This window comes from Barbus barbus (genome assembly GCF_936440315.1).
Source record: "Barbus barbus genome assembly, chromosome: 13".
NCBI classification, from domain to species: Eukaryota; Metazoa; Chordata; class Actinopteri; order Cypriniformes; family Cyprinidae; genus Barbus; species Barbus barbus.
In genome coordinates, this window is record NC_136741.1 from 31039973 (window position 1) to 31062019 (window position 22047).

The 22047-nt window shown below is 37.0% G+C and overlaps 1 protein-coding gene across 2 annotated transcripts in view; it reads right to left on the bottom strand.

Annotated features, from left to right (window-relative positions):
• LOC306878886 (protein CBFA2T2-like) overlaps positions 1–18914 on the bottom strand; it is a 38134-nt gene extending 19220 nt beyond the window's left edge. Inside the window, exon 1 of one of the 2 annotated variants that reach the window (XM_079431470.1) lies at positions 3708–3865. Coding sequence is in view for 1 of the 2 variants with exons in the window: in XM_079431469.1 (XP_079287595.1) it covers positions 18783–18810 (28 nt within the window). In the remaining variant the exon portion in view is untranslated. Of the gene's footprint in view, positions 1–3707; positions 3866–18782 lie in introns of those variants that run through there. The other variant, XM_079431469.1, reaches the window with a different exon arrangement.
• Positions 18915–22047: the final 3133 nt, after the last annotated feature.

Genomic DNA, 22047 nt, shown 5'->3' on the forward strand with positions numbered 1-22047 from the left:
TAAGAAAGAAAAATAACAAAAGGACCTTGTTTAAAAATTATATAAAAAAAAAATTAAATAAAAATAAAGTTGACAAAAAAAATGACAAAAGCACAACAACATTTCTAAAACTTAAACTAAAAATTGAAATAAACAAAGTTTAATAGAAATATTCAAGAACTAAAAATGACAAAAGCACAACAAAAATACTAAAACAAAAACTGAAATAAAAATAAAGTTCAATAGAAATATTAAAGAAAAATTAATAAAAATGACAAAAGCACAACAAAAATACTAAAACAAAAAAACGAAATAATAATAAATGTAATACTTCTAATAAAATGGTAATAAAAATGACAAAAAAACAAACTAAGAATAAATAAATATATATATATATATATTTATTTATTTATTTATTCTAACAAATTTACTAAAAACTATAAATGCTAGTTCAAAATATGAATATTAAAATAATAGTAAAATAACTTCTTTAAGAAAGGTTTGACACCAAAATCTAACAAAAATGTTCCATAATAGTACTATGCTTTTTAAAATGAATTTACAGTGGCTTTCATTTAGGAGGTTAATTCCTTGATGCACTAATCATTCAGTACTATAGTGAATGTGGATCATGCTTTTGCTACAATCATCTCTCTCACATGCACAACAAGCGTTGTGTCAAGTATACAGCTTTCCTGTAGCTCAAATAGTAGAGCATGGCGCTAGCAACGCCAAGGTCATGGGTTCGATTCCCAGGGAAAGCAAGAGCTGATAAAATGTAAAAACTGTAACTTGAATGCAATGTAAGTCGCTTTGGATAAAAGCATCTGCTAAATGCATAAATGTAATGTTAGATCTTCTCTAATTATGGGGCCCTTACTAAACATCTCTAGTCAGACCCCTCCAGGGCCCCTGAGGGCGTCCACAAAGAGCTGTCCGGGGTCATCGAGCACAAGCGCCCAACGCTACATCTTCACTAGGGATGTCCAGCAGACCTTCAGACCACACAGCAGGTCAAAGTGGGAGTGAGGAGGGACAAAGACCGCACACACACACCTCCATCCGGCGCAACAGTCAAACGGTTGTTTTAAGGCTAATCGGCCAGATCAGCCGCCGTCTTGATGACAAGACGACAGTTAGCGTTGCTTTAACAGAGCTAATGTGGAACTTCCTGCTTTCAGCGTGACTCAACAGCTGCTCTACGGATGTGTGTGTGTGTGTGTGTGTGTGTGTGTGCGAGACATATTCATATGCAACAGTACTTGTTGGTATGTTTTTGTAAACACTATATAGTACTTTTAATCAACAAGGATGCATTAAATTGATCAAAAGTGACAGCAAAGACATAAAAAATGTTACAAAAGATTTCTATTTCAAATCAATGCGGTTCTTTTGAACTTTCTATTCATTAAAAAATTTGAAAATAAAAATGTATCATGGTTTCCACAAAAGAAGGGGAAAAAAAAATCCCTGAACAATGGAGCAACGATGCTGAAAATTCAGCTTTGCATCACAGGAATAAATTACTTTTTAAATTATATTACTATAGAAAAGAGTTATTCTGAATTTAAATAATATTTAAATTTTTTTATGTATTTTCGATCAAATAAATGCAGCCTTAGTAAGCAGAAGAGACTTTCAAAGCTTTCAAAAACATTACCTAATCTCACCACATAATCTTATCACACACACACACACACCTCCTTCAAGCTTTTGAACAATCATTCTAAAGTTGTGGGTCAGTAAGGCTGCATTAAATTGATCAAAAAGGAAAGTAAAGACATTTATAATGTTTCAAAAGATTGCTATTTCAAATAAATGTTGTTATTCAAATAATCCTGAAATCCTGACACTGAAGACTGGAGTAATGATGCTGAAAAATGCAGCATTGCCTCACAGGAATAAATTACATTAACATAGAAAACTGTTATTTTGAATTGTAATACTATATCACAATTTTTTTATATATTTTTGATCAAATAAATGCAGCCTTGGTGAGCAGAGGAGACATCTTTCTAAAACATTACATAATCCTGCCAAGTTTTGAACAGTAGTGTATAATAATATAAAAATTCTCAAAAATAATCATGTTATCATCTGATACCATTACTTTAAAACGTCTAAAGCAAAAAAAGAAAGAAAACACTAGAAACAGTGCTTAAATGTGTTTTATCCTTAAATACGGAGGACTACTAGACACTAGTTAGAGTTTGAAAAGCAGAAAAGCAGACAGCATGTCTACAGGGGAAAAAGAAACACACACAGGCTGTGCTGTCAGTGTGACGGTGTGCAGTGCTTCTCTGCTGTGTGTCTGTCAGCACGCGGCTGTAGATTGTGTTAAGGTGACATACAGCAGACCTGCAGAAACACATCAGTAATGAGATGCAGCGAGACCGTCTGTTCATATCTTCAATCTTTCTCCTGGACTGCAGTGTGATTGAACTAAAACTGGGCTCAGATTTGCCAAAAGTCTCCAATGAAAAGCCAGAAACTCAGACATGATCACACATTCCTCTATTATCTACTGTATCTTACTGTATGACAACAAGCTGCATTAAATCTCCCGAGCAACAGCATATCTAATCGTTAACCTTCTCATTCCTAATTGTTTCATCCATTGATCTGTCATCCATCCATGCAGAAAACTAATGCAGTTAAAGAAGAGTTAAAGCATGAAGCAAAGCTTGACGCTGTAGTCATACTCCATCTCTCTCCTCCAGCTGGCATCTCATCACAGTTCATCACACCTTCAGCTCCAGTGAGGTCACATTATTCATCATCAAGGATTTTTTTTAAATATATTTTTATAGAGATTACACTTTCAAAGAGCAGTTTCCAGCTGATGAAATATTTTAGAGCGGAGCTATAAATATTTTTCCATGATGTTATTCTTTTCCATGACTGACCTTCTTCAGATTCGCAAATCACTATTATTTAAGATTTTCCATGACCTTAAAGGCATGAATCACCTCGATTATATGAACCAAAAACAACATAACAAATACTACTTAATGAATTTGCATTAAAAATAACCACAATCATGTTATTAAGATAGTTTTTTTTTGTTAGATTTAAAGATTTATTTCAACAAAAAGGAAAAAATTATAAATAAATTTGTATTAATTATATTATATTTAATGCACTATATAATTAATGTATATCATTACTGAGTATATATTATATATGAACATACATTATATATTAATATATTCATTAATATATCATTTAAATGCACAAAGCAGATGGCTCATGACAGCAGCACATTTGTAGATTTTAAAACCATTAACCAATTTTATATGAGCATGATGTACTCAATTTGATAACATAAAAAGATGAGTAAATCAAAAACGTACTGTGGAAGTACCGCTGTAAAGTGTATATTTGATTAATAATACAACAGCAATAAAATTAATTTACCATGGTATTTACAAAGCACCTTACGATACTTCCAAGAATACCATAATACTTATTTTTTTAAAAATGGCTTTATATGGTATGTATTAAGAGGTTTGTAACACCAAGTTCTCCATAGACCCTTTAATCCACACATTAATGTACCATGGTAATACTGTTGAACATTTACCATGGTGCAAACACAAAAGCCTCCTATCTACAGCCCTGGAATAGAGTACAAACGCAGCTTTGGATGCAAACATAAAATAGCAAAATCCAGCAGAACCAAAACAAACAACTGAAGCCATGAAAACACACAGAGAGATGAAGCTCACCTCCTCTCTATGATGGTCCGCTCTGCTCGTGTCTTATTCCGAATAATGTAAATCACTCTGCTTGAGCTGCTTGCTCTCTCTTCATATGTGAGGCATGTGTCTCAAACTCTCTCACAGTCCGAGTCCTTCCCACCGCCAGCGAGGCACAGATGGACTCCAGATGGGTGATGGGGTTTAGAACGTCTTCTACGCCTCCCTCTCTCTCTGCTGATGTCATCATCCAGGCCATGCCCACTGCGTGGCTACTGGCCAATCAGGCGCTGCTCTATTCCATACATTAAACTAGAGGAGACTCTTTAACATAACTAACTGCTCTGGCCCTCAAAGGCTAAACAAAGTGCATGCCAACTGAAGGGAGGGGAAGTTACCCATAACACCTCATGCTGTGTGTGTGTGCTGTTACTTTAGGCTGAACTATTCAAATTCTTGCACTGTTTGCATCCAAAAACGTACAATTTTATTGCTCTTATGAGCCCCTAAATGCAAAAAGTCAATTGCTGATGTACACTAAGACATTAGAATTACTAATAAATCTGTTTGTATTAGACATTATATTGTATATTTTTATTTGTACTCATAACGATGTCATTTTTATATTATTGAAATACTATTATAGTTTTATTAATACATTTTTATGTTTATGTTTTTATGTTTTAATGTTAGTTAAAATGATAGAAGTTGTGTATTTTATTTCAAGTAACTAATAATTTTTTTTTCCATTTTTTGTTTACTATAATAGTAACCCTGACTCACAATTGTTCAATTTTAATAATAATAATAAATATATATATAACATTTATCTGTTGCAATTTTATTTTGTTTGTTTGTTTGCTGGGACAGACATTGTGGTTTCCCCATTCAAAGGAGAACATTTGTTTTGGAAAACATCTTCCAATTTATTCCAAACATTATTAATAAACACTTCATCTGCATGTCAGATCATTTTCTTTTCACCTGGGGCGAGGGAGGCGAAGTTTAACAAAAATCCGACATGTAATAAGAAACATTATCTACAATATGGTGTCATGTGGCACATGTTCTCTATCTCCCTCTCCATCTACATCTAGACAAATAAACAGAGCCCTGACTAGCAGCCAATCGCTCGTCCCGTCAAAAAAGAAAGTAAAAAATGCATGACCTCACGCTCAAAGATTTCTCAAGCTTTTGGCATCAGAGAGAGAGAACGAAACCCGATACGAGCAGAAATAACAAGAATTCATCATGTTTAGTGAAAGAGCAATTTATAATCCAGACTGATTAATTGGTCAATACAGAGATTATCATTCTGTTATCAGAGCTCATCATTCACACACACACACACACACACACACACACACACAAACATATATATAAATATATATATATACACATAAAGTGCCCTCTAAAAGTATTGGAACAGTAAAGACAAAATTGCTCTGTTGGCTGTGGAGTCAAGATATTTACAAATATGATTAAAAGATGAATATGAGACAAAACTACAGAATGTCACATTTTATTATTATATTACAGCACTTTTAGAGTTCATCCCACTCATTGATGTGAGCATAAGTATTGGAGCAGTTGCCTCACAGGTCTTTCTAAGTGATCAGCTGTGTCCTGTTGCATTAATTCTTCAGATATTAAAAGCAGGGAATGTGTCGTATCAGTTATATCCATTACTTCTGTATTCTGAATCTTGCATTCAATGACGACACACAAACCAGGATGAAGATGAGGGAGCTGACTTTGAGAGAAAAGCAAGCAATTTGGATGCTAAAAGAAAAGAGGAAGTCAATTAGAGCTCTAGCATAAACAAAGGGCATGGAGACATCAAGAGTTTGGAAACCACCAGCAACCAACAACGACCTGATCGGCTGAGAAAACAACAGTAGTTGATGACAGACAAATCATAAAAGCTGTGAAAATGAACCCTAAAAGACGTGTCTGTAAAATCACCAACAACTTCCAGAAAGCTGGGGTGATGCTCTGACAATCTACTGTCCTCAGGAGGCTTTGACACAGAATTACAGATGCTACACAGCAAGATGCAAACTTCTGACCAGCACCAAACATAGAAAGACAAGAGTAGAGTTTGCAAAAAAGCACAAAGGTGAGCCAGAAGAGTTTTGGACCTGTGTTTATGGACCGATGAGACAAAGATGAACCTTTATCTAAGTGATGGGAAAGCAAAAATGTGGAGAAAAAAAGGGAACTGCAATGATCCCAAGCATACAGCCTCATCTGTAAAGCATGGTGGAGGTGGTGTCATGGCATGGGCATGCATGGCTGTCTCTGGAACAGGCCCTCTCAACTTTACTGATGACTTAATGTATGATGACAGTAGCAGAATGAATTTGGAAGGATACAAAACCATCTTGCCTACCAATATTCAAGAAAATGCCACCAGATTCATTGGGAAGTGCTTCATATTGCATCAGAACAATGACCCAAAACACCCTGCCAGTTCAGTCAAGGAAGTTATAAGGGCAAAGAAATGGAAAGTCTTAGATTGCTCAAGTCAATCTCCAGATTTAAATCTGATTGAACATGAATTTCAGCAGCTGGAGAGGAGAGTAAAGGTAGAAACTCCCCAAAACAAGCAACAATTGGAATTGGCTGCATTAAAGGCTGGGAAAGTATTTCAAAGGATGAGAGCAAGAGTCTGGTGATGTCTATGGGTCACAGACTCACTGCTGTGATTGTGTGCAAGGGATCTGCAACTAAATAATAACTTTTAATATTTTATATCTGCCTTATGTTCAACTGTCCCAATACTTATGCTCACATCAATGAGTGGGATGAACTCTAAAAGTGCTGTTCTTTTTATTTGGTAAAACGTGTTGAAACGGCTAATAATAAAATGTGACATTCTGTAGTTTTGTCTCATATTCATATTTTAATCATATTTACAAATGTCTTGACTCCACAGCCAACAGAGCAATTTTGTCTTTACTGTTCCAATACTTATGGAGGGCACTGTAGTATATATATATATATATATATATAGTTAAGTTATAATATAGTTTTATATTATAAAATTAAGAGCTGCGTCACAAACAGAAAACACTAAAACTAGCCCATCTTATATACTATCAAAAATGGGGGGAGTAAAAATAAAAAATGATGTAAAACCTGTTGATTGAGTGCAAACAGTTTAGGGAGTGTGTTTGGGCTGCTATTCAGGTTAATGAGCATTAGCACCAGCTCCCTTCATTTGCATGTAAATGCACATCTATAAAGCTCGGCTTAAACAAAAAAACGACTTTCTGCTCTGAATTGCATCTGAAAGGAGTGTGTGGCCTTCACACCACATACGGAGACGCCACAAAAAGTCTGTTTCGAATGAAAAACCCTGGGAATGACAGAAGACTAGCTCTAAAGTGTTCTGCCTACCTAGAGAGTATTTTATGGCTAAAAAAACAACACAAACGTGTATTCTGCCTTCTAAAATGCCTTATTTTAGCCAAATTCTAAAGCAGTATTACATTATACTTCAAGGAAAAGCCAATCCCAGAATGCATTGTGACGAACTGAGGAAAAAAAAACATCCAAGGTGCCAGACAACGCAAGGGAATCTTATCATATAAGTCTATTCCCAGCTAACAGGGAATGTTATCAGAATTTTAGCTTACGTTCTGGCAATGTTCTCTCAACGTTATGATCAAACATTCTTCCAGTAACATTAATACAGCAGTCAACATTTGAAGTGGATCAGAGGTTCATCAGGGTTGTCATTTTGGTTTTGGTTTTAGGTTTTAGGACATTTTTGATGGTTTTGATCCACTTCGAATGTTGACTATTATAGAATGCTCATTCAAACTTATAATGTTCTCAGTATATTAGCACAGAAACATATTTTATGGAATGTTTTTCTGAAACATTCTACTTGTTCATCTAACATTTCTTAAATGTTACTATTTGTTTCAGAGAACATTCAAAAGTAACGTTTGCATACTGTATCCAAAATGATCAAATGGAATGTTCATTTAACATTTTTGAAACATTTAAACACTGGACATTCTGTAACTTCCGAGAACATTCCGAAATAATGTTTAACATTCCGTTAGCTAGGTTAACACAAAACAGTTCTAATTAAAAATGGGCTATTTTACTCAATATTTCCGTGAAGTGTTGTGCTTATTAAGAGTACCGTGTTAACATTCTAAACTAATAACAAAATGTCAAAATCTTTGGCACAAAGACAGCATGGATTGATGAGTTTCATCATTTTATTTTGGTGAAAATCTTTCTTTAAACACATGACAAAGAGCACAGGAGCCTGTTTCTATCTAAATCGTTACAATCCTTTACTTCCATCTGCAAGATGTTTCCTCCATCTGTGGACGTAACGCAGCAGGGCGACAGATGTGAACACACTCGCCCTGAACTCACACACACACACACACACTGCACAGACTGCTGTTCCAAATCCACATCCAATCTCCTCCACAGCAAAATCTCTTTCCAAGCACTTCTCTGGTCCGTCAGTCTCTCTCTCTGTGTTTGTAGTGGCATTCCTGCTCGGCTCTCGGCTCCAGTGTGTCTGGCCGCGCTGCACGCCTGGGAGCCATTAGTTTAAGTAAAGCCTGACACACACACACACACACACACACACACACTCGACTCCTCTTACAACACATACAGACTGAGTGAGGAGATGTGTGTGAAAAAGGTGTGTGTGTGTGTGTGTGTATGTTTACTTAGCTATAGATTGTGGACAAAATTGTCCCCAGAAGTAAGCTAAATCTCACTAAACCTCCCTTTGGGGTCATCCAAAAAAGTATTTTAATGAAAAAATAAATAAAAATAACGAAATGTTTTATAATATATAAGTTTTACATATATATTAGTCTTAAATGACTTGGCATTATTAGAACAATAATATTGTGTGTGTGTTTTTGTGACATATGAGGACACAAATTTGTATAATGGGTATGACATGGGTATACAAGGAGAAGGTGATTTATGAGGACATTTCCCCATATTTCAAAAGGCTTATATAAAAGGCTGAGAAAGCAAAAATGCAGAATGTTTCCTGTAAGGGGTAGGTTTAGGTGTAGGGCGATAGAAAATATGGTTTGTACAGTATAAAAAACATTACGCCTATGGAATATCCCCACAATTTACATAAACAAATGTGTGTTTGTGTGTGAATTATATCATTTCTGCACCATCAGTGTGCCAAATGAAATAGTAAAACAATAATAATGATTAGCTTAAAATGCCACATTTAATTAAAAAGGTCACAACAATAAAGCATGCAAATGGTTGAAATATATTGTAGCAAACTATGTAATGTTTAAATTACTATTATTTAAAAAATGGTAGGTAGTATGCATGCATGTGAGTGGTATGAGTTGGTGTTAGTCTGCTAGTTTTTCATTCTGAACCAAAGTGAAACACAGACAAACAGATCCTGCAGTCTGAAAACCATCACACTACTGGCAAGTGCAGCTAAGTTAGTAGTTAGTTCCTCCCAACACGTCAGCGTCTGTCCGAGCACGTGCATCAGTGCAATTTATGAGAGGGGGGGTCACACGCTCTCTTGGCCACATCACCCTAAAGTTTCCACTTTGAGAGCCAAGAAGAGAGTCCACACACGCAGTTTGATGTTAGGCAGACCATCAAATGACCAGCAAACACAGCAATCCTGATCCATTCTCATTACCTGAATCACCAGCACATTTGCAAGTATTTGACTTTAATAAGTTTGTCCTTCAGAACCATTTAACAAACGTGGTTTGATGCTAAATCAGATGCCAAAATAGAATTAAATAATGTGCAAAAAATATTATGTGAAACAGTACGCAACAATAAATGTTTAAATAACATATAATGTAACATTGTCACCTGACCTCCATGTTTAATTTGGAAATCTTAAAGATGCATATCTTATTTCACTACAAATATCAGAGAACAGCAGGTCGGATATCAGCTCTCATCTGACCCGACTGCATTCCGTGCGAAAGTTTCTCTGAGAATCGCTTTTCAAAGTGACAAGAAAATGACGATGAGGAATTTACTGCCTCGTTTTACAAGAGAAGAACTGATGTGAAGTACATGTGTGTGAGGACAGACAGGGAAACACACACCGCTCCATACCGAAGAGGTCAAATCCCAAACCAGGTCTGGTGTAAACAACCTCCAGACTATATTAAGACTTCTGATTTAATCACTGATCGTCAACACAAATAAATGGCATACACTAGCCAATGTGAATGTCACTGCATTAAATACAAAAAAACAAAGCACATTCTAGCAAAACATTTCACAAAAGGATGTTCATTAGACTTTGAAATCATAAAATAATGACTATTGAGGCAGAATTAGGTTAAATTCATTTAAAAGCATTAGAAACAGTTGTGTCTTCATTAGATAATTTTAATAATTGAGATTTTGTTTTCTAGTGCAGTGACATTCACACATTTGTAAGTGTGATTTACACCTCTAAACAGTTTCTGAGGCGTTGCATAATGAACGAAGGACGTAGGCAGTGACCTTGAGCCTGATTTGGAGGTGTGTGTATATATATATATATATACACACACACATACACACACACACACACACACACACACACATCACATCCAAGTTGTGCTATTGGAATAAAATGCATACAGAATCTCATCCGAGTGGGATGAAAGCATGGATGAGATAACGCGGCTGTAACAGGGATATTTTCTTGACCAAGACACAAAGAGCTCTGTGTCAAGTGGGATTCATGCCGATGAAATCTTAGACACTAGATGAGAGAAAGAGATGCAAAGAAAGAGACAGTGTTTGCATACTGCTTACTGCATAGCGCTCCTGATGAAAAAATATGAATAAAAATAATTTGTGAAACTGTATAGTGCACCATTTAATGCAATACTATTAAACTGCTCATGTTTATGCTGCATGCTTTGTGCGTGCATATATAATTTCAAATGTAAATGCAAGCTTTTGTGCATGTGTATATATATGTATATACACAAGTATACATGAGCGGTAGAAAAACAGCTTAAAACAGGAAAAAAGCTTGTTTTAGTGGTCATTTAGAGCTGGTATATATCCCTTGCTCTCCTACACCACACCTGTGTTTACTCTGAATTTTCGGTCCATATTTGGCCTCAAGGCAAGAGAGCAGCTGTGTTATTGGCACAAACACACACACACACACTTAGAGTCACACACACCTGTGTTTGCAGGTGGTTCAGCTGGAGTATGTATAGAGAACACCTGGAGAGAGACATAGAGAGACAGAGAGCGAGCACCCATGGGGCTTTTTACGCTGTAAACCAAGGACTTAATTATAGTAGTGCCGATAAGAAGAGAAAGGGGATCTCACGTATGTGTGTGTGTGTGTGTGTGTGTAAGCATGCCTTTCCTGAGGTTGGATTGCAGGATCTGTTCTGGCTTGTCAAGACCACCGTTTCCCACAATCCCCTTGGCATGTCTACCAGTGCTGGAATGCTTGACTCATTTTGGTGAATCGGTTCTTTCAAACTGTTCGTTACAATGAACAAGTTCAAAATATGATTCACCAGTTACTTTACATTATCACACAAAACCTGGGCCCGTATTCACAACACATTTAGTTCTCCTAAATAGCAGTAAAAGTTTTTAGCAAACAGTTTTCTCTTGAAACCTGTTCACAAAGCTGCTGAGACGAACTTTTACTGAGGAATAGAGAGAAGTCTTAAGATCAGAGTAAGGGGTTGACCGCGTTGCTAAGAATGATGTCAGCATGCTTAGTAACTATGCACACAGTGATTGGCTGATAGTCTCTGTCAGAGATTTATTCATAGACATATTGTAGAGTGCAATATTATGTTGACACATTCAAATAAAGATTTTATAATGCAGGCTAAGTGTCAGTAATTAAACAAGTATATGTTCTGCTAATTGCCAGCCTCTTACACGTATATGCTTCTCATAATTAGTGAATATGCATATAAACAGCATTTTAATTAACGGAGTAGAATAATCATGGCTGATAGTAAGACATGCAAACGTAAAAGAAAACCAAACTGGAAACAAACACATCTGTTACTTCTTGCCCAGCTGGTGAATGAAAACAAGGAAAATCTGGAGTTGGGATAACCTTTATAAAAGCTCATTATCATCAAATATTTCTCAAATGTTTATATTCCGAGGCAGATTGCAGCCAGATTTTAGGATAGTTTGTGACTAAGGACTTCTCTTCACTACTCATAACCTTTCACAGATTGAGGAGCTAGTTTTAGCGCTAAAACGCTTTATGAAATACTTTTAGAGCAAACATTTAGGAGTCCTAAATTTAGGACTGACAGGCCCGTTATTTTTAAGATTTTCTCCTAAATCAGTGAGTTACGAGCTACTTTTAGCCTGAAGATGATTTGTGAATGCAGGCCCTGATGATTTAACATAATTATGCTGCCTATCTGATAAGTTGTTAACAGATGTAAATAATAGCATAATATTTTATCAGATCACTTATTAGGTTTCATTTAAGTCAGGATGCTGCCTTTGTATGTGATGTTTTATTGTATTTCATATATTTTTAATTAGTTTATTATATTTTTAGTTTTTATTTTAATTTTAGTTAAGGTTATAACAATGTTGTTATGTGTTTTTGTGATTTTTATTAGTTTCATCTTTTTCAAAATAAAATATTCTTCTAAATTTTTTTGAGGTTTATTTTTAGTTATTTTATTATATCAAATTAAACTAAAAGGAAAAGAGAAATGACATCTCAGCAACTAGCTGAAATAAAATGTCAATTTTTTTGTTTTTATTATTATAATTAAAAATAATTAAACATTTGATTATTTTTAATATTACAAGTATTTAATTCATTTTATTTTCATTTTTAGTTTTATAGTTAGTTTATGATATTTACCCACAAAATCAGACCGAATGAATCCGAATTCAATTTTTTTGTGAACCAGTTCAATGAAAAGAACCGACTTACAAGACAGATTCATTGCCAAATTAGACATCCCTCACATGGGACATAAACGCTGTGTTCACATGCTGGTAATCGCACTCATATTTAGAGTATTTCATGGGAAAGATATCATTACAGCCCTCTGGACTCCCAAAAGCAGACAAAAATAAAGCGTCTCATTCACTGTCCCATTCATTCAGAAGCACCATTGCCAATTCAAATGTGACACAGACATCCTGTTTAATGCAGCAGTATGACCTGAAGCATGAGAAACAGTTGGGAATACACACACACACACACACACACACACACACACACATCAGGTCTCAATGTCAACGCTCTGGTGAGTTCTCACAGACTGGACTGAAGGCGATTTTTATCCCCTCTTTTTTTTTTTAATAGTCCATCGGCCACTGATGACCACAAAACAGCTGGATTTCCCATCATCCTGAGAGAGAAATAAAGGATCGGACAGAGAGCCAGGAAAAGAAAACAAGTAGTGTAATGTAACCGCTGGATTTATTTTAGTTTTAAATTGGACATATGTGGGAATCTCACATTTTATATATCATATTTTCAAAATATACAAGATCTGCCAAAAATAGAATTAAATTAGTTTATCGTTTTTTATTAATATTTTAAATCTATTTTTATATTTATATTTTCCATTTTAAATTTAAAGTTTTAGTAGTTTTGTTGTGTTACTTTTTTATTATATATTATTTTATGTTTATTTTATTTTTAAGTAATATGGTTTTAATTTTAGTTTCAGTTTTAGTAAATTATGTTAACCATGACTGTGATGCAAAAAAAATAAATAATAATAATAGTAATAAAATGCATTTGTAAGTATGCATCATGGTACTATTTGTTTTATTACATTTATGTTTATTTTAATTTCTAAAAATCATTGTGTCCAACCAAGATGATTTCTATTATCATTTGACAAATGAGATTTTTTATTGTCAAGAATGATCCTAAAAATAGGCTCTATTTTCTTTATACAAATCTCTTGTTTGTTCCTGTTTATTTTGGGGGTAATATAACACTTGGATATTGATCGAGAGATTGAACCATACAACAATGTCTCTAACATAGCTTCTTGAATCTGATTCTGAGACTATACAGAAAGTTGAAGAAATTCTTCCTGAACTCCACAGAAACGTGGGTGGAGGAGGTGGAGGGCTCGTTCTCAAGCGGTGTGGATGGTGGGGGTCCTAAAAAGCTTTAATGGCATGATAAGCCCCTTTCACAAGCTCTTAAACGCTCCTCCCTCTGATAGACTCCTCAATGACTGCCGTCTTTGTCCCTCTTTAAACTCCCACCGCTGCAGAAAGTTCAGAGCAGGATCAGCCGTCCCAAAATAATCCCGACACTCCAAACTCCTATTGCTTTGTTTTCACAACAGCCGGATCAGCTGATAACCATCAGCCCTGCGAACAATCGCAGATCAATTTAAAAGACAACAAAACCCATTCCTGCTCCAGGAATCTGCTGTTGAAACTGAGGAAAAAGACCTTTAAAGAGATGGTTCAGCCAAAAATGATCTTTCTGTCATCATTTGCTCACCATTGTTTTTTTCATGCAACAAGCTTGCTTTTTCTATGTAATTATTTGTGAAATGTACTAGCCATTTCTGAGTGAAAATAGTTTCAAAGTAAATCCAATTTTTTTCAGTCTAGTTGGTGATGGAGAGACGTCAAGCTCCAAAAACAACCAAAAAAAAGTCCATATGCAATATTTCAAGTCTTCAGAAGTCATGCGATAGAACAAATCTTGCATGCACTCAAAACTCTCACATTCAAACACAGTGCTTTGAAATGCACCATGGTTTAAATTCAGAGACGTCCAGTGCTGACGTATTTTTGTAGGCCAAAAACTGGAAACCAGTTAAAAATTTTAGGATCAATTGTGAATGGGTGTTTTGTGCTTGAAATAAAGTCTATGGTGAACACAAGCTCAAAATATCTTCCTGTTTTATTCTACCACATATACATAAGTACAACTTAAAAAACCCACGTTACTGGTCTAACACGTTAGGTGGTTGCTAACAAGTGGCTAAATGGGACCACAGAGGTTATCGCAGACATTAAACGTAATACTGTCCAGCAGGTAAACTTATCTACTCACTAGATGCTTTTACGGCCTCATCATGTCTATAATTGAGCTCTTGCAAAATGTTTTTAAATAAAGACCAAAAAAGTTTGAAACTGTATGTTTATAGTCTGTGTTTCAAGTTTCAAGTCTATTTGTATAGCGCCTTTTACGATACAAATCGTTGCAAAGCAGCTCTACAGGAAATAAAGTTTCCACAATATATTTATATATTGCAGAACCTTAATATATTTAACTTATGGCAAAATTTGGAAATTCTGTATGTTGTCTGAGCGTTGGCATCCTCTGAGGGGTTGGCATTATCTTTTCTCAGGTGTTCGGTCATCTCAGATCATTTAAGGGTTGGATCCAGACTGAAGCTTCTGTAATTCCTAATGTTAATCCCATGACAGAAACAGAGAAACGTTTTACTTCTGCCGATTGTACTTAGTCTTCTTTGAAGTTGTGTTCATTTGTGAAGATTCTTGATGTTGATGAACAAAATGTGTGAGAATCAACAAAAGTCAACTTTTGTTTGCCACAGAGCTTTTTTCTGCAATAATCCAATGGAAAAATCCTGTTGGGTTTGAAAACATATGTCATACTAACGTGCTCTGTTAGGTTTCACGTGTCTTGTAACCAATCGTAATGCAACAAGATTTGAATATGCACAAGTGTCAATGAGATTCAGTAGCAAGAGGGCAATTTACATTTTGTGCAAAAGCACTTTGGAGAAACGTGGTTGAGTAAATAACGAGGTACATCAAATGAAAGACAGCTGTCAACACATCAGGTTAATATTTGTGATGGAAGCATATAAAGAAATCTGGATTCTCCTAAACGGGGTCAGAGGCTCGACTCCAGGCGGTCCGGTCCCACAATAATCCGTATCTCCAGCAAAAACTTTCTGGGCAACAGTCGTTCATTGGTGGTGAGAGAACTATTCGCTGTGGAGCCTCGACATCTGGATTCAATCTTGCACAGCCTGTCTGCGCAGCGGTGGGCGACGAGAAACATCTGGTGGAGCTGATGTCAATTACTGCATTGTGTTTCCCTTCCGAGATAATCCATCCAACACACACAAGAGCATACACGCTAAACACAAGAACGGGGTCAATGACATCCACATACATGCACTAAGAGTCATATTTAACTTTATCAGAGCATGTTTGTCATCTTCGGTGCTCGTTTTAACACTCTAAAGAACCAAACAGATGAGTAAAATGCAGGCTCGTGCATGTTAGGTCTGAAAAACTAGCGTTTGCAAACCACAGACCCCATCTAGGGTGCATCAAGCGTCCGTTTTATTACGACTGGGACTCAAAGGGTTTGGTTAATTGCTAATTGAACGCAGCTCTCAGCAGTTTGAGAGGAGAACCGTGGAGCCGAAACAGGCCAAGATTGCCTCGTTTAAACACTAACAGCTGCTAAAACCGAAGTGGAGACCTGTACTTCATGCCCCACTCTTCTTACTCTCTCTTTCTGACGTGCACAAACTCTCACACGTGACCCGAGCGCCGTGATGCCAGCGCTGGAGACCCCGGCAGCAAGAGCCAAGAGCAATTAAAGCGCTAATTCAAACCTGAAGGGCCCTTTTGTCCTGTGTTTCCTTTCTTCAAGTCAGGGGATCGGAATCCAACCACCCCCTACACACACACACACACACACACACACACAAACTTCCCGTCTTCCAAGAGCTCCGGCCAAAGCTGAAGGGGAAAATTACATTAAAGTCCCAAAGCTTCACGTTTCCAACTGGACCTGCATCAAAAACTGGCTCACTAAAGAAGGATGTGCATGACAAAACACTAAATGTGTTGTTTTGGAAATGGTTAATTGTATTATCATGGTAATACTGTTTTTTTTTTAAATAATACTTACAAAAAATGCCATGGTAGTCCATGAGTAGATTTTTTGTACCATTTAGCATCAGCATTTTTTTCCCCTAGATATTTACCATAATACTACCATGACACTTTGGAAAATACATTGGAAAACCATTTAAATATCATGCAACATTAGTTTCAGAACCATAGTATTACCATTTAATACCGTAACTGTACCATGGCACCACCTACCAATGTTGTTAGTGCTAACTAAAATAAAAAACTATTAAAAAATCTTTTTTGTTGACTGAAATAAAGTATAAATAATTTCAAATGTAAATATTAGTTAAAAAAAATTGAAATATTGCTTTGGCAATTAACTGAAATAAACAAAAAGTTAAAGTTGAAGTACTAAAATTACTAAAACTACATACAAATAAATTAAAGCTAAATAGAAATATTAAATAAATGACAAAAGCGTATAATAAAGTTGCTAATACAACTAAAATTAAAATAAAATATACAATGCCACAGTATTTACATGGTACACAAAGGTACTTTAAAAATACCATTGTATATGTCCCAAAAAAAAAAAAAAAAAAAAAATATAACAGCAGTACCATGCAAGTGTTTTGTAATGTACACAGGCAATGTGACATTCACTGTCATGACTAGTCAAAACTCCTAACCTCATCTACAGCCCATCACACCCTCATGTGGTCAAAACGATCATCACATGATCTTCAGCATCATCAGCTACTAGATCAATGCATTAATTATTCAGGCCAAGGAAACAAACCCGAGGGACAAAACAATGCCCTGCGTTATTCTCGAGCACGAGGGACCCCGACAGCGCTGCTGTGGCACCGGGACCTTTCATTGTAAACACACACACACACACACACACACACACACGGGCCTCCTGTAGATCAGTCCACCGAGCAGCACTGAAGTCCAGATGGTGTGAAACTTTGCTGAAGGGATTAACGCCAAATCCTCCAGTGAGACACAAGAGAGGGTCCGTCTCCGACCCTCAAAACAGATTAGAGCCGGTTTACCACGCTATACAGATAGCTTGCCTGTACTACCATGGTATTAGCATGAAAATACACTTTGATACTGTATGGGAACCACTGGCACTTTTTTACACGATGCCTCAGGGCACTTCAAAGAATGACACGATCATCATTAAAATGTTCAAACAAACAACAAAACATAGGAGTACCACGGTCCAAAAAAAAAACATGGTAAATCCAGACTTGCAAAAAAGCACTGTGGTTATGATATCAAAAATCCATGGGTTTATGTGGTAGCCTAGTTGGATGATACTATGGTAGAACCATGGTACTTTGTTTGGTCTGCACTCTTACAATGGTACCAAGTAGTGTTGGGAAACTTACTTTGGAAATGTAATTGGTTACAAATGACCCTATTTAAATGTAATAAGTGTAACTATTTAAAGTAATTTATTTTATTTTTTTTCTAAATTTCTAATGAATGATTTAAACTGTTAATCATTTTCAAACATTTAAAGCAGGCAGGGTTAACTTTACTCTGTCAGACTTCTCAAAATCCTTCATCACTTGAATTAAGATTATAAAAATATCATTTTAAAGCACAGCCACCACAAAATCAGACTTTAGTTTAGCACCTCTTTTACTGTGAGATCGTTCTGAGGTTAAATACAGATTTATAATCTCACAAGAAATAGTTTAATAGTTATGATACCGCTTTTGAAATCAAATCTTTGCTGTAGCTATCATATTTTAGAGCAGGTGGCATATGGATAGAAGTAGGCTATAAGTTATCACACAGATACAGCAAACATCAATTTACCATGCATAGTAATGGTAGCTAAAATACCATAGTTAATGCATCACAAATTGCTTGATAAATTGAGGGAGGTTCTATATTAATGTGTTATGTTAAACACGTTGTCATTTTAAATGTATATTATTGTTGAATTCACACAAAGGACGCGTTCTGGCTCTCAGAGCAACAGAAGAACGCTGCTCCGCATGCGCAGACCGACTAGTAACAACTCACTCGATACAATACACCTGCAAAGCAAGCACGCGTATCCTACCTTACAATAAAACAATAACAGTTACGATATTTGCAGTGGGAAATTCGCCCTACAAAACATGTTATTCTCGCTGCTCTGTTGATCTTTTTAGTGTGGCATGCTGCGATATGCGTTACTGGAAGATGAGAAATGCTAACAAAATGCTGTAAACACGCACAATCCTGCCACATTAGTGCACTTACATTGAAACGCGCCCTGAATCCCGACCATTGTGATGCTCCTCGCTGTGTGTGTGTGCTTCTTCACTAATAGATCCACTGACAGTGTGTGTGTGTGTCTGATGGGGGTCTGAACACACTGACAGCATCTCTGTCTGAGATGTTCTTTCTACTGGAGGTGGAGCTACAGAAACCCTGCTGAACAATAAACCAAAAGCACTGTGCTGAGACCACGGTACAGTCATGAATCATGATAAGATGCTACTCTGTTTATCATGGAACTGAATGACAGTGTCATACACCATACAGTGTGTCCGGAAAGTATTTAAGGCGCTTCACTTTGTTGTGTTACAGCCTTATTCCAAAATGGATTCAATTCATTATTTTCCTCAAAATTGTACAAACAATACCCCATAATGACAACGTGAAAAAGGTTTGTTTGAAATATTTGCAAATTTATAAAAAAAAATAAATAAATCACATGTAGCCTACATAAGTATTCACAGCCTTCCAGGTGCATCCTGCTTCCACTGATCATACTTGAGATTTTTCTACGACTTCATTGGAGTCCACCTGTGGTAAATTCAGTGGATTGGACATGATTTGGAGAGGCACACACCTAAGGTCACACAGTTAACAGTGCATTTCACCAAGCCATGAAATCCAAGGAATTGTCTGTAGACCTCTGAGACACAGGCACAGATCTGGGGAAGGGTACAGAAACATTTCTGCAGCATTGAAGGTCCCAATGAGCACAGTGGCCTCCATTATCTGTAAATGGAAGAAGTTTGGAACCAACAGGACTCTTTCTAGAGTGGGCTGCCCAGCCAAACTGAGCGATCGGGGGAGAAGCCCTGACATGAACCCGATAGAACATCTCTGGAGCGATCTGAAAATGGCTGTGCATCGACGCTCCCCATCCAACCTGATGAAGCTTGAGAGGTCCTGCAAAGAAAAATGGGAGAAACTGCCCAAAAATAGGTGTGCCAAGCTTGCAGCATCATACTCAAAAAGACCTGATGCTGTAAAGGTTACTTTAACAAAGCATTGAGCAATACTCATGTACTGTACGTGTGTGTGTGTGTGTGTGTGCGTGTGTGTCTATATATAGCAAAAATGTCAAATGAGCTTTGTTATTATGGGGTATTGTTTGTAGAATTTTGAGGAAAATAATGAATTGAATCCATTTTGGAATAAGTAACATAACTAAATGTGGAAAAAGTGCTGTGAATGGTTTCAGGTCCAGAAAACTTGGGGCGTGTCAATATTTGCATGTTTCCACATCAAATTTACCACGATAATACTTTGTAGCTACTTCTGGTTTATTCATCATGTACCATAGTAGGAATTTCAGGACCATGGCATATTTAAAGTACCTTCAATTGAAGTTCACTTGATAAATTAATGTATATAAATATTCCATACAGACTTTCAATTAATATCAATAAACCTTTATGCTAAATGTATTTTAGTATTATGTGTATACAGTGCATTCAGAAAGTACTCAGCCCCTCTTCACTTTTTTATTTTATGTTGCAGCCTGATATTACAATTGTTTAAGTTCTTTTTTATTATTATTAATCTACACCCGTACTTCATAATGACAAAGTGAAAACAAAATTTTAGAAATGTCTGTAAATTTATTAAAAAGAAAAAACTGAAATATTCCATTTGCATAACACTTGAAATTTAGCTCAGGTGCCACCCATTTCTCTTGATCATTGCTGAGATTCCAGCTTTATTTAAATTAATGACATTTTTAATAGTTTTGATTTTAGTTTTACTTGTAGTACAAAACAAGAACAACACTGATTTATACAAATTATAGTTTAGAAAATACAATAGTAGTTTAAAAGTTTTAGATGAAATAAAGCATGTCTCAAAATAAATGAGTGGTCCGGGTGCAGGTGTGTAGTAATTTCTTATATATATGTGTGTGTGTGTATGCGCATATACAGGTGCATCTCAGAAAATTAGAATATGGTGAAAAAGTAATTTTTTTCTTGTAACTTATTTCAAAAAGTGAAACTTTCATATATTTTAGATTCATTACATGTAAAGTAAAACACTTCAAACGTTTTTTTGTTTTAATTTTGATGATTAGAGCTTACAGCTCATGAAAGTCAAAAATCGTCTCGGGTTACGTATGTAACCCTGGTTCCCTGAAGAGTGTAATCTGTCCAATGGATGGGCGAGACGTCATAGGCGGGTGACGTCACCGACCGGGAAGCATAAAAGCATGTGCGGCGGAGCCGGCGTTTGCTTCTAGGAATAAAGCAACCGCTCGCAGGGATGCAGGAAGTATGGCCTCGAGACGCAGCGTCTCGTTCTCTTCAGGGAACCAGGGTTACATACGTAACCCGAGACATTCCCTTCCAGGAACTCGAGCTGCGTCGAAAGCGCTAGGGGAACGAGATGCCCACACCTCCAGACTTCCAAGTACCTGCCCTGTGTGTATCCCTCAGGAGCACAGCGAGGGCGAAAGAACAGAAGAGCCAGGAGTGGCCCTCAGATCAAGGTCATAGAAACGAACGAAGGTGAGGGGCGTGGACCAACCCGCAGCATTGCAGATGTCCAGCATAGGAACACCTGCCAGAAAGGCCTTGGAGGCCGCCATACCTCGGGTAGAGTGCTTGACCCCCATAGGCGAGGGGAGACCAGAGGATTCATAAGCAAGAGAAATAGCATCCACAATCCACCGACTAAGGGTCTGCTTAGAAGCAGGCAGACCCCGATTGCACATTAAGCTTCCGCTGGTCGGGCTCCCCAAAGGGAGGAGGACTGAAGGCCTGCAGCACAACAGGCCGTGGCATAGATGAGGGGACCTTAGGAACATAACCCGCTCGAGGGTAGAGGAATGCTTTGTCCAAACCAGGCGCAAAGAAGAGATAAGAAGGGGCCACTGACAGGGCCTGCAAACCCCAAACTCTCTTAAGAGAAGATATCGCCAAAGGTAAGGAAGTCTCAATAAGTGAGAAGGCGATCAGAAATCTCTTCAATAGGCTCGAATGGAGGTTACAGAGAGCTTCTAAACCACAGCCAGGTCCCACGCAGGGACACGGGATAGTACTGGAGGCCTCAGCCTCAGTGCACCGCGGAGGAAACATATAACCAGGGGGTGTCTACCCACTGATTGACCACCGAGAAGGGCGTGGTAGGCTGATAAAGCCGCCACGTAAACCTTCAGGGTGGAGTGGGTCACCCCTGCTGAGAAACGGGCCTGCAAGACCTCCAGCACTGTACCAAGCGGGCAGTTAACTGGGTCAAGGTGGCGGTCTCCGCACCAAGA